This window comes from Boleophthalmus pectinirostris, unplaced genomic scaffold (genome assembly GCF_026225935.1).
Source record: "Boleophthalmus pectinirostris isolate CB_2022bp ecotype Guang Dong unplaced genomic scaffold, ASM2622593v1 HiC_scaffold_18, whole genome shotgun sequence".
NCBI lineage: Eukaryota > Metazoa > Chordata > Actinopteri > Gobiiformes > Gobiidae > Boleophthalmus > Boleophthalmus pectinirostris.
In genome coordinates, this window is record NW_026571133.1 from 43,238,263 (window position 1) to 43,252,302 (window position 14,040).

The 14,040-nt window shown below is 39.0% G+C and overlaps 1 protein-coding gene across 1 annotated transcript in view; it reads right to left on the minus strand.

Annotated features, from left to right (window-relative positions):
• The window catches only part of LOC110163999 (protein Niban 2-like), a 53,176-nt gene extending 39,358 nt beyond the window's left edge, over positions 1-13,818 (minus strand). The window contains 5 exon segments of the mRNA XM_055153382.1: positions 6,910-7,077; positions 7,398-7,503; positions 10,853-10,891; positions 10,893-10,982; positions 13,691-13,818. Coding sequence (XP_055009357.1) covers positions 6,910-7,077; positions 7,398-7,503; positions 10,853-10,891; positions 10,893-10,982; positions 13,691-13,804 — 517 coding nt within the window. The 5' untranslated portion in view covers positions 13,805-13,818.
• Positions 13,819-14,040: the final 222 nt, after the last annotated feature.

Sequence of the window (14,040 nt, forward strand, 5' to 3'; positions counted from 1 at the left end):
AGACGGAGAGAGACACATAGAGAGGAAGAGAGTGAAGAGAGAGAGAGAGAGAGCGCAAGAGGGAGAGAGGCATATAGAGAGAGAATGAGAGTGAAGAGAGAAAGAGAGAGACAGAAAGAGACACAGAGAAACAGGCACAGAGCGAGTGTTTTCTGTTTTCAGCTCAGTGTAAATGTGCAGGTTTGTGCGTTTTAAACATGTGAATGAAACAAAACACAACTCCAGGTCTGTTTGTGATGAGAAAATATTAGTACATAAATCAGAAAATTGTGTAATATGGATCCACCAGAGTACAGTACAGCTCACACAGAGGGCCCCTATTCTGACCAGGTGACAGGTGTGACAGGTGTGACAGGTGTAACATCAGAATATACACAGATTACGGTAACAGCGGAGTAATATCCTTACTGGCCCTCAACGCACCACATACTCACATCTTTAACAGCAGAGTCCAGCACACCAGAGGCCGTACTGAGCATGCCCAGAGCGGAGCAGGGAAACAGGAAATGAGTGGAGCCTGTTGGAGTGAGTCAGTCCACAAATGCTCCTTCTGTCTGCTGTTTCAGGACTGATTTAGGTCTGCTGTAGTCAGTGCCAAATATGGACAGATTTAGGGGTTTTACTTTAGGGACTTTACCGCCTTTTAACAACACGTCACTGAGAACTTAAACTAACATGGAGATTATTATTTTACATCTTGTTTATTGCTGTAAACTATAATACCCATGTAAAAAGACTTAAAGGGTCCATTTTACTCTATTTTCTGATCTATGTTACAGTTTAGTTTACCGTATTTTCCACACTATAGGGTGCACTTAAAAGCTTTTAATTTCATCCAAAAACGACTGCACGCTTTATAATCCAGAGCACCTTATGTATGAATTTATTGGGGTGTCTTAGTACGACTTTAGTAAACTATAAAGCCGCACCACTTGCAACATTATGGCTCCCGTAGTCAGGAGCATCAGGAGTAATACAAACTGTGATTCCTTTTAATATCAAAATGCACCTGTCAAGAGACACGCTCACAACGCCCACTTTAAACTCAAACCTGTTCATAAAGTGAAAGTGTGAGCTGCGTGGGAGCAGTGGATGAGAGAAGGAGAACACACATTCACCAAGACAGGGAGACAGCGCCGAGCCACTTACGCCACGATCTGCCAATGGATCATGGATGCCTGGGCTAAAGATCAGTATCAACTGTGGTTCAAGCTTTCACCAAGACCAGAATCATCACTGAACTGAACTCCAGGGAACAGTAACCACACTGACTCAGATAATGACGAGAGGAATTATGACTTATTGTGAATACACTAACAATTTAGCATCTCAGACAGTATTTTTTTACGTGTTACAATTGAACAAAGTTGAGAGTTATTGTGAATGCGTTAAATAAAATTTGACTGATTTATCTAACTGTTGTGTTTCGTTTAATGCGCCTTATAGTCCAGTGCGCTTTAAAGTGCAGGAAATACGGTACTCATCAAAAACAGACCTGGAGTTGTGTTTTGTTTCATTCATACATGTTTAACACACAAACCCTCCTAGGCTGAGTTCTCCTCTCAAACTACAAACACTCAGGAAGTGCTCCAATGTGTTTTTAAACTCCACATGCACTGTCACTAGAATAATTGATGATGATTTCAGCCCTGGATGTGCCAACCTCTACTGAACTAAAGGTAAAAGGTTAAAAGCTGTTAACTTGAAAATTACCACTGCAACAAGGTGATTTTAGTTTTGAACACTGACTACGCAACATTTTTGAGTCAAATGTATTTCTGAATAAACCCATGTTAATATGAGGAAGTGGGCGGGTATAGGGGCAGGTGAAAAGCACTCGCGCCTCAAAAGCAGGACGCACATCATGAATCTACTCAAACACAACTTTGAGTAATGACACGTGAACACAACAGGGTTAAAAACTCAGAAGCTGTTTTGCATTATATATTCCCTTTACATTGCAAGTCATAATTCTGTGGAAAGTGTTGCGTAATCTGTAATCAATCAGCCATGCTAAAATGCTTTCATTTTCAGCCATTCTTCAAATGTACATTCCACAAAACAGTCAGTGTCTTGCTCCTGGGCACAAGTGTTTATTTTGGCAACAGTGCCTCAGAATATACCAGGACAGGTTCTCCTCTAGTGAGGTCAAGAGGAGTGTAATGACTCGTTACTTTAGCCTTTATGGATCATTAAAGACATTATTTTGAGAGACCAGTGTTGGGGATTACTATTACTCATTTATTTACCATTTGTTTTTAATTTTAATTATAACTTACACGTGTCAGCAATGAGGTGAGTAATAGGGTTGGGTATCATTAAGAAGTTACATATCTTGATACAGTGAGCTCTCAATTCGATACGATATATATTTTAAATTGATTGATACAGTTCAATACAAAAAAATTGCAAAATTATGCCTGTGATTCTTTGTTGGAGTCTTTGTTAAACCACTTATTGTGCAAAGTTCATGTGAAATACAAACATTTTAATCATCAAAACAGTGAAAATGTCAAATGTGTCACATAAATGAGTTTCCTTCCTCTAAACAAGCAACAAAACTGTGGCTGTAACAAAATAATTTAGTAAAATAAACCAAAAAATACTCTTGGTGATATATCAATATAACAGTCCACAATATCGATACTGTATTATCACCTTAAATGTTACAATGTATTGATATTTTGATATTTTTGCACACCCCTAGTGGGTAAAGTAAATAATGTATAAAATATGATAAAGTAATGCTGTGTAATATCCTATATCTAAATCCAGTTGGTTTAAACCTGAAATGCTTCTCTCTGACCTGAATGTTCACTCCCTACACCCCAGCGCCTACACCAATCCTGAGTCAGTGCTAGTGCAGCCTCTGCAGCTCAGGGAGGGAATTCTGGAGGTTCTGAGCTTCACATGAGGCCTGAACATAAACTGAGAATGAGACAAACTTGTATATTAAGTTGTGTGGTCCTCTGTATCTTTAATTTTATTTATTTATTTATTGTTTTTATCTTTATTTTTTAGTACTGCTTTTATGTATTGATTTTATTATTTTTGTTCATTTTATTATTATCATTGTATTTATTTTTCTATTAGTGTCTTTATTAAACATAATTCTCCTGACTTTTTAAAGTAAAATGTTGCATTGCTGTGTGAAGCACTTTGGAAACTGTTTTGTTTGTAAAATGTGCTATACAAATAAAGCTGGATTGGACTGGATGTCCTTTACCTGCAGGTGGAGACTCTGGCAGCCCAGGTTCTGTTGTGACTGAAGTCCATTTTTAAAACCACTAAGAGTGTTTGATGATGATTTTTGAAAATACTTGTACATACACACATTGCTATCTCATATTTGATATCATGGTTTAATTTAGGGTCGTGCAAATAACTACATTTAAAATCATGATTTCTATGATACATAAAAGTTGTAATTGAAAATACAATTAATCAACAAAGCCACTTTTCTAATCTACAGTAGATGAAAATATCACTAATAATTGATATCAGGTGTATGCTTCCTCTACAAGTTTAGTTTGACAGTAGAAGTAATCATTTTAAATAACTGAGACTTAAATTATGATATAAATAATTGTAATCTTTTCCAGAATAAAACATAATTTGGCATGTTCCCACATTACCGCCCCTCACAGCTTTGACCTGTGTCTCGATGACATCAGACCTCAGAGACAAAAGCCTGAGTGTGTGATGATGCACTGTGAGTGTTTACCTGCACAGCTCGTTTATTACAGAGGACACATGTGATTATGTGATTATAGGCAAGTCTGAAGAGAAAGCACCAGCACTAAACTCTGTCACGCTGTAATTACGTGCGCGTGAGTGTGTGTGTTTGAGTGTGTGTGTGTGTGTGTTTGTGCCCTCTGGAATGTGACCTCACTTTGAAGAGCTGCAGAAATCAAGGTTCCTCTGAGGTGACGCACTGTTCAGATTATATTCAACTGTGCTAATGAGAAGGCACAAGGGGGCGCCACTGTGTCTCACCTGGGAAATTACATACCGCTTAAAGGTACGGTTAGTAGCTTGAGCTGTTTCTGTTTTAAAAAGGGAACTACTGTATAATCACAACTGAACTTGTGTTGTCAGAGTCATAAACTGCAGATAGAGACATATCCAAGTTTGTCTCATTCTCACTTTATGGACAGAACATGGCTCATCAGAACCTCCAGAATTCCCTCCCTGAGCTGCAGAGGCTGCACTAGCACTGACTCAGGATTGGTGCAGGTGCTGGGGTTTAGGGAGAGACCATTCTGATCAGACAGAGACCTTTTAGGTTTAAACCAATTGGATTTCAGAATTAAAATCAGTTTAGGATAGTTCTTTTTCAAATCCAAGGATGCAACACCACCACATTACCAGTATTACTCTGCTAGACAGATTATATGATTATGATGTGTTTGGTTAATAATGAGTCAGTCTTTAATGGCACCTGAACGTGCTGGTATGTGATTTGTGAGCAGTGGTGAAGGAATGGCCAGTATGTTGTTGATGCGTTGTGTCATGGTAACCGTGGTTTGCTGTTTTTTCAGGCCTGACGGAGAATGAGAGGCATGTTCTGAGCTGGCACTGCTTTTATTTACCAGTCCAGTGATGTAACACTGGACTGGTAAATAAAAGGTTTACCAGAGGGCAACACGAGCTCTCCAGCAGACAAGGAAGGTCTGTGTTTATACTTTATGCTAAATTGGATTTTATGGTGTAAGGGCATTTGAAATATGAAGAGTCTCATGCCGTTCATTTAACTGTGTAACTAAAGCAATCTATTTGTTAGCCTTATGTGATAATAGCAATTTTACATAAACAAAAATTGCCTAGTTAAGAAGTATTCATGAATATGGGTGGAGGTTCAACCTAAAACACTTCTGTTCCTTCCTATTACAGTTTGCTTCTGTTATAAAAACAGGGCTAGCTACCATTTCCTCTCAGTAAATCACCTTTCAAGCTATTTAGACTGTGTAGTCCCTTTCCCTCCTCTTCAGCCTGTTACAGCTGCAGCAGAACCTTCAGCTTCCTCAGTCTCTCCATCTGTGCATCATCCTGTCCACTGTCCATCTCCCAGTGGAACATAATCAGCATTCTCTCACTTTGACTGCAATGGATTAATCAGTGATTGAATATCATAACAATAGTGTTTTCACCACAAAGAGGAATTCTCATGATATTTGTAACTTCACAAACTCATGAGAATCCATCTTGGCTCCCGCTGGTGCAACTGAGTCCAGCCACAAGTGGGTCGGAGACAGCATCAACATACACACACACATATCAATCTGCCCACAGCCAGGTTATGAATATCTAACTGCACCAAGCCTGTTGCTGAAATGAAATAAAGGTACAGACCTCCCTTGCTGTAGCTCAACCAGGAATACCAAGTATAATTTCAATTTATAACTTATCAAAGATTACTGACACCATGTTTCAAGTTTCTTTCACTTCCATTGCCTGATAGGAGAGTCAAAAGTATCAAAAATCAGATACTAATTCAATACGGAAACTAGTATCAAGACTAGAAACTCATTTGAGCAGGTATTGATATTAAAAAAGTCAGAGGACAGAAATGAAGCTTTCCTGAATATCTTTCAGAACAGGGGTCGGGAACCTTTCTGACTCAAAGAGCCATGAAAGCAAAATATTTGGTAATTTATTTCAGTGAGAGCCATATAATATATTTTAAGACTAAATTCAACTAAATGTGAGTATAATAAGCCTCTGAATTTATTCTTTTAAATAATGTTGTTATAATACTGACCATTAATGCGACTTCTGGTGCTACATGGACTTGCTGGTGGCTTTGTAGTCCGGTTGGTACTTGGTGAGGTTAAGATAAATATATAGATATAGTCCAGACGCCATCTCATACGGACCCGGACTAGGGTCAGACCGCTGTTCCCAATGTTCCTCCAATTGTGAAGGGAATCTATGTTCCCTGTTAACACAGCGGGCCGTCCTCATCTCAAGTTATCGCCATGAACTCATAAAACAGCAGCATGTAGCCTAGAACAACAGCGCTAAACACCCGGCCCCTCAGGATGTAGCTGGGGGTCCAGTGTTGGTCAGATCGGTCCAAAGGTTCCATCCTCCATGTCCTGGTTCCAGACGGGGGCGAGCAAGACCAGCGCGCAAAGGACTGGGTCCGAGTGCTTCAGTGCCGTCATCTGCGCGCTGGTTCCATGTGGGGAAAGCGAGAATGCGCTGTGGACTATGGGTCCGGGCGGGCTGCTCTGGTCCTCCGCGCTCAAGAACCGCAGCTGGTTCCGAGGTGGTGCAAAGGATCCGGACAGAAGCGTGAATCTCGTTTGGTTCCTTATATGTTGTTCTGAGCGGCCCGCTCACTAATGCACATTTTTCAAGGTATTTGTACTGTAATGAAATAAATGCTACAGGTTTGAATCTAATCCAGCTGCGCCCAGAGGCTCGGTGTAGTTATGGCAGCGCTCGATGGAGGATTTATGCGGGTTGATGTAAACGAAAACTTTTTTGAAAACGATGCTGTGAGCAAGATATTATTTTGGAAAATGGAGGGAGGGAAATATTCATTTCTCAAAATACCCGGCTATGTGTAAACGCAGCCTAAAACAAGTGAGAATATTTTATGTTTTATCTGCGAGCCAGATGCAATCATCAGAAGAGCCATACCTGGCTCGCAAGTGATACGTTCCCGACCCCTGCTTTAGAATGATCTTGAGCTGTATCAGAACAACTATAAGAGCACATAGACTAGTATACACACATGGACAGTATGGACCCTACTGAACCACTGCGGGATGTACACACATATAAGACCACATGTGAAAAAGAAAAGAAAGTGCTACCATTTAATGCTGAAAATCCCATTCTGTTCAGTTTTTCACATTTAGTGTTGTGTCTTATATAAATCTGAAATGAAATGACCGTTACCGTTGTTGGCGTGGCGCACACAGTCCTGCAGCACGGCGCTCCACTTGCTGTGCTCCTTGTCGGTGAGTACACAGAAGTAGTGGTGACGGGCGTACGGGTGCCACAGGATCAGGGTGTACTGGGTCACAGTCTTTATGAAGGGAGAGTTGCTGGCTTTGGCCTTCACCCCTGGAATATAACGCACAAGAAGAGAACATTTAGGGTCCTATCACAGAGCCCTGTGGGACCCCTGGACATGCAAGTGTGTGAGGTATCTTGCCCAAAGACACAACAGCTGGTACAGATCACAGTTTTGATTGTATCTCCAAAAGAAAACAGACAAATTTACCCACTAAACCCAAATTTGAGAGTTCAATCCCCACTACTGAAACTGTGCTGTTTTTGGGCAAGACGCTTCACTCATCTTGCCTGGTATTTGTAAGATGCATGTGTGATTATAGGGATTCGTTATTTTATCGGGTCTGTGAATGTTGTTTTTTTTGTTTTACCTGGGAGACTCTTGTCCATGAGCTCCAGATATTCCTCCAGTGAGGTCAGCACTTTGTAGCCCGCACAGTTGATGCTGACTTTGGGCTGCAGTCCGTGATCACAGACCTGCTCAAGACAAACACACATTAGGCCACATTTAGACTGCAGGGCTTAACACTCAATTCGGATTTTTTTGTGAAATATGACTTTTTTCCGAGGTCGTTCACATTTCCAATTAAATGCGTCTTGTATGTGACTCCAGTGTGAACTTTAAATGCCCCAAAAGTGTCCCACGTGAGCATTGGAGAACACGACGACGTCACACACAATGAGCGTACTCAGTGTTTGTGGAAGTACGTGTGAGTTGTGTGGTCCCCTGTGTCTTTTATTTATTTTATTTATTTTTAATGTATTTCATTGGCTTTATTTATTTATTGGTATTCTATGGTTTTGCTCTTATTTTATTTTACTGCTTTTATTATTTTAAGACTAGTATGATTAAATGTGAGAGTTTATTTTATCATTTTATTATTGTTGTTATTATTATGTTTTGTGCAGCAGTTTGGAAACTGTTAGTTTGTGAAATCAGGTTTGACTACCCCAAATTTAAGATTTTTTAAAGACCTTTTTAAGACCACTTAAATGAAAATTAAGACCAACACTGCACCCAATATGTGGGCGAAAAACTCCAGATCCAATTCTAATCATGACCAACCAACTACAGGTACTATACCTAGAATCTAAGAGCCACTGTGGATTAAACCTACACTTTCCCATGATCCATCCAGTGTCTTCTTCCACTGTATTGATTGTTTACTCACTGCCGCTGGCACCAGAAACCAAAGTATTGTTTGTGAATACAAATTAGAAGTTTATTCTCATTACATGATTTCATGTTGTTGTTTTTTTTTCCTCATTTCATTTAAACATTGCACTGCAGCCCGGTTGAGTTTACAAAAATATAAGCTAATGAAATTTAAGACCTTTATCCTCCTAAGGCCCAAGAGGTTTTTTTTACATGCATTTTTAATTTCTCTTTGCTATTTTGGATTATTAGAACCTATTTAGAATAAAAACTAAGTATCAGATTTTTATATTGTGTACTTTTGGAGAAAACTGATGTCCACATATGTGGACTCTTGGTCCGAATCTCCATAAAACACAAGAAAGTCCCCTTTGAGTAATGGAAAGAAAAACTCTTTATTTTCTTTTTTTTTTTTTCCTGACTGATTTTGAATGTATTAAAAAACACATACATGACATTAGAGCATTCTGCAATCATTGCCATCAAATCTCTGTCTAGTTCTGACCGTAGTCTCGTTAGGTCCCGTCATGTCTGTCTAGATCAGTTTCATCCTGATGCTGATACTCTGCAATGTTTGGGGTCAATGGAGTTGCCTTCCAGCAAATTCCACATCCTGCACAACCAAATTTAGGATAAAATATATGTATTTTTATATTTATTTATGTATTTACTTATGAATGTATTTATTTATGTATTTATATTTATTTATTTAGTTATAAAAAAATATATGTATTGTGTAAATAATACTAAATTAAATTAATGATAATAAATACATAAAATAATACTAAAAGAAAAATAATAACGATTACCCTGTTTGGACACTCCCTTTTTCTTGGTTTGACTTGGTTCTGGTGTTGGCTCGCCCAAATCCTCTGAGCTATCAGTGTCAATCTTTTGAGTTTGACAGTGATATTTGCATGTGCGGGATGAACCTGTCGCTGTCTCTGCCCCTGTTTCTGTCCCTGACCATGAACCTGTCAACGAGTGTTGTTAATTTGCATTTGCTACCAGTTCTTCATGTAGCCCTGAGGCCCTAACTACATCAAATCTAAATATATACTGGGTCTTGGCTAACCATTATCTGCAACACACAAACGTTTAGGTCTGCTGTGCTGAGTGGGCTCAGGATTGGGGTCCTCATCTTCACTGCTGCTTTGCTCCTGTGATGGTTTTTGGTAATTTTCATCCATGATATGATCATCATTGTCAGATAAGTCCAAATCCAAGTTCTCTCCATCAAGTAACCCAAGTAGCTCTAATGCTCTTTGTACAGAAAAACATAACCGTAACCCTAACCAGATGAAATGTCATTTATGTATGTAGTTATGCATTATTTATATCAGTGGTACAGTGTACAGTGTTTTAGCTGCATCAGAGTTAGCTGTAAATTAGTAAGTAAGTGAACTAACATTTTTTACTACCGTATTAGATTTTCAACATTTTCAAGCCAACTAATCTATGTATATATGTATGTATTTAGTGATTTGATTGTTATTTATTTCACTGGGACAATGTACAGATTTTTAGTTGCAACAGAGATAGCTTTTTTCTTATTGTACAAATGTGAATGTGGATTAGGATTTTAGTGTTTTCAAGGAGCTTCAGTCCCTAAGTACACATATGTGTACATCATGTTACCTCACATACTAAGTTGATATTTTTACAATATTTTGTTCAAATTTGCATGTCATGACAGATGTACAACACTTTCATAAATATCTAAATCAGAATAAGCCATAAAATATGAGAGCATCTCTAACCTGATCGATGTTTGTGTATGGAGGTGCCACTTGAATATTACCATGTGTTCGCCGCTATATTGAATTTGGACAATAGTAAGTTAGGCTCTTCTGACACTACTGGATGGCAGAGTCACTGCCCACACATGTGTCTATAACACCCCCAGTTCATCACTGAACATGACTGTGGACATAAGAGGTAAAAAGTGCTGTCCACGTATGTGGACACTAAGCCCTAAGAGGTTATGGAAAAAAATAAGACTTGGACAACATAATTTAAGACGTTTTAAGGCCTTAATTCAGGAACATGAAATGTAAGACCTTTTTTAAGACTTTTAAGACCCCGCAGCTATCCTGGAAATGTGCTATAGAAATAAAATGGATTGGACTGGAAGTAGCCTAAACATGGACGCGAGCACTGAGCACCTGGAGATTTCAAAGTTGCTGTCATGCTTTATGGAGAAGATTGAGAAGAAGAAGGACGAGGTTTTTGGCCATGGCGTTTTGTGGGGCAGTGGTAGCAACGTCCATAAAAAGGAACATGTGGGTGCAGAGTCGCAGCCAAGAGTGGTGGGACTGTGATGTGCTTCGCCACTTCACTGACACGGAGTTCAGACATAATTTTGGTATGACGAGGAGAACGTTTGTGTACATTTGTGAGTGTGTAGGTGGGATGAATGTGACCTGACCGTTCAGACTGAAGTAGCACGTCAAAAGATTAGATATGTATCGGTATTAGGAGCACATATCTAAGTGTCCTGGGTCACATTTGAAAAAAACAGATCTGTGTCATTCAGACTGTCATTAAAAGATCAGATACAGGTCACATTAGGATGAAAAAATCTGATTTGTGTCACTTGAGGCTGCAGTCTGAACTTGGCCGTAGATACATGGTGTTAGTATGCGTCAGTAGTTCTTGTGTAGGTCATACTGTTTTGCTCTCATAGAAGTCGATGGTGTAGGAGTTTGGGGATGGACACATATCTGGTCCTCCACTTCCTGTTCTCCTCCAGATACTGCAGCAGGCTCCCCGAGAAGATGGTCTTCCCCGCCAGAGGGTCCTGCAGCCCAAAAATACAAGTTATATTTCTGTATCAAAACATGACATTAATTTCAACCAATTGTACCTGTACTGTTGTTGTGTCCCTGGGCAAAGCACTTCACCTATTGCCTGTAATCATCCTGCCAATCATCCTAAATATTTGATTATGTAGTTTTGATTTCTAAATTCCTTTGACACTATAGTAGTAGATGTAATGTAGTAGTAGTAGTTAGTAGTCATAGTACAGACCACTCGTTAAAGTACAAGTTGTAATAACAGTAGTAGTAAAAGGAGTAGTGTGGTGGTAAAAGCAGTAGTAGTAGAAGTACATTCCATTGGATTGAAAACTAATGCATTTACGATGGATTCTGATTAAATACTTTGTTCCAGTTCACAGTTCATTAATATTGATCCTAAAAATCCATAGTAGACCATATACTTTGTGATGCACTGTACTTCCTGCCTGCGCCCATATTCAGATGTGTTCATGTGTGAAGTCTGGCCCACTTTAGGGACAGTAAAGCCAGACTGAACCAGGACGTCCTGTTTGTGCATTATCAAAGAGGAAACCGTCCATCAGTGGAGCCAAAATGGATGGAGCCGTACAGACCCGATACGAGTCCACTATCACTGTACATTGTTCTCCCTGATTTTCAGTTCACCGATACAGAAATAAAGTATTCCTGAATAGCTTCAGAATGATCTTGAGCTGTACCAGAACAAGTATAAGAGCACATAAACTAGTATACACCCATGGACACTATGAAACCTACTGCACCACTGAGGGATTACAGACATATAAAACACATGGGAATAAAAAAGAAAGTACTACCATTTAATGCTGAAAATCACATTCTGTTCTCTAAAGAAAGTGTTTTTTCATGATCATTGTGGTATTGGAATCAGTATTGAGTATCAGGTCACAGTTATACAAGTGTCTCCATGGCCGAGCACCAAAGTCCATCTGTGACATGTTAGTGTCATATGAACATCTCACACTCTGAGGAGCTCAGGGACCGACCTCCTGCTGGTGCCCAGAGTCACGACTAAACAAGGGGAGTCAGAGTTTCAGGTTCATGCAGCTAAAACCTGGAACAGTCTGAACATGTGAGACAGACTCTTCTGTGACGCTGTTTAAATCCAGACTCAAAACATTTCTGTTTGACTGTGCACATAACTGAAAGGTTTTCATTCCACACTCTTCTCTCCAATTTATGTCTCTCTTTTTTTAATTTTAATCTTCATGATTATTTATGTTTTGATTTGTTTTTATTATGATTTTAATGTATTTCTTATTCTGTAAAGCACTTTGAATTACTTTGTGTACGAATTGTGCTATACAAATAAACTTGCCTTGCCTTACAGTTATTATTTTAGCTTTTAGATTATATTGTGACCAATTATTGATTAACTGAAAAAAAAAAAATCATAAAAAAAGTTCAATATTAATTGTATATTATATAGACTAATGACTAGAGGTGTGCAAAAATACAGAAATATTGATCATATTGTTTAATGGGATGATACAGTATGGATATCGTGGGCTGCTGTATCGATATATATCGAGTATGTTTTGGTATACATTTATAAAATTATCTTGTTAAAGTGCTTCAGTTGTGTTGCTTGTTCAGAGGAAGGAAATGTGTTTATGCAACACATTTGACATTTTCACTGTTTTGTTGATTAAAATGGGTTTTATTCATATTAAGTTTACACAAGAAGTGGTTTAACAAAGATTTTTAGTATCACAGCCATGATTTAGCCTTTATTTTTTATTTAACTATATCAAATCAATTTGAAATATATATGGTATTGAATCATATCAAATCAAAAGATCGCTGTATCAAGATGCGTATCATATCATGGCCTGCGTACATTATCAACATACATATCATATCTGCAGCTTCTTAATGATACCAGCCCTACTCATGACACAGAGCAGCAAGCTTTTAAGGCTTTATTTCTTGACACTTTGGCTACGTTCAGACTGCAGGGCTTAACGCTCAATTCTAATTTTTTGTGAAACCGATTTTTTTGCGAGGTCATTTACATTTCCAATTAAATGTGACTTCTATGTGATCTCCAGTGAACTTTAAACATGCACTGTGACGTCACGTACAGAGAGTGTGCTCAGTGTTTACGGAAGTCACCTAAACGCTGGGCTTGTCTCCTAAAATGCAGTTCAGTTCTTGGTAAAATGGACAGGTTACACACCCACGGCCGCTTGGTTTGTTTGAGTGTTCAGCCTCTTTGTATTTGGCTCTCTTGTTGATATTGACGCCAGGACCAAGCTCGGCCATTTCTTTGGCAATCATTTCAAACACCGCCCTGTTCTGATAAGACCTCCAATTTGGCCTGAAATATTTATTAACTCGCTAACCTCACTTTCCCTCCACTGACTAGACTTCGAGCCTGATGTGTAGGTGGATGAATGTGACCTGACCGTTCAGACTGAAGTCACATGTCAAAAGATATGGATATGTATATGGTTTTAGGAGCACATATCCAAGTGGTCTGGGTCACATTTGAAAAAAATTGGATCTGTGTGGTTCAGAAAAATTGATTTCCGTCACTTCCGACAGCAGTCTGAACGTAGCCTTTGATGATTATGTATGCCATCTTTAAGGAATACTTTTATTTTCAAGTTGATACAAGTGCCAAAATGGTTAAAAAGTGTTTCTTTTCCTTTGTATGCAGTGAATATAGAATGCAGTCATGTTTACTTGCCTTCCTGTGCAGTAGTTGGGCCTGGGTCCCTCCGGTCCCTTCGATCTCGGCCCTCACACTGTTGAACAGGGCCACAGAGTACTGCTTCTCATAGATGCTGCTAAAGTCACTCATCACCGCCCGCGTACGCCCTGAAATACACAAACACACACACAAGGTAGGTAACTTCATTTATACCCAGTTAACATTGGTTTACAGTGGGCTTTCATAATAAGTTGTCTACATACAATAATTACAGACAGATACACATAAAAACATTGCTCCTAAGGACTTAGTGTTTTAAAAAAGCTACGACAAACATAAAACAAAACCTGTGTCTCCAGAGCCTTCACCTGAAGATAGAGGACACA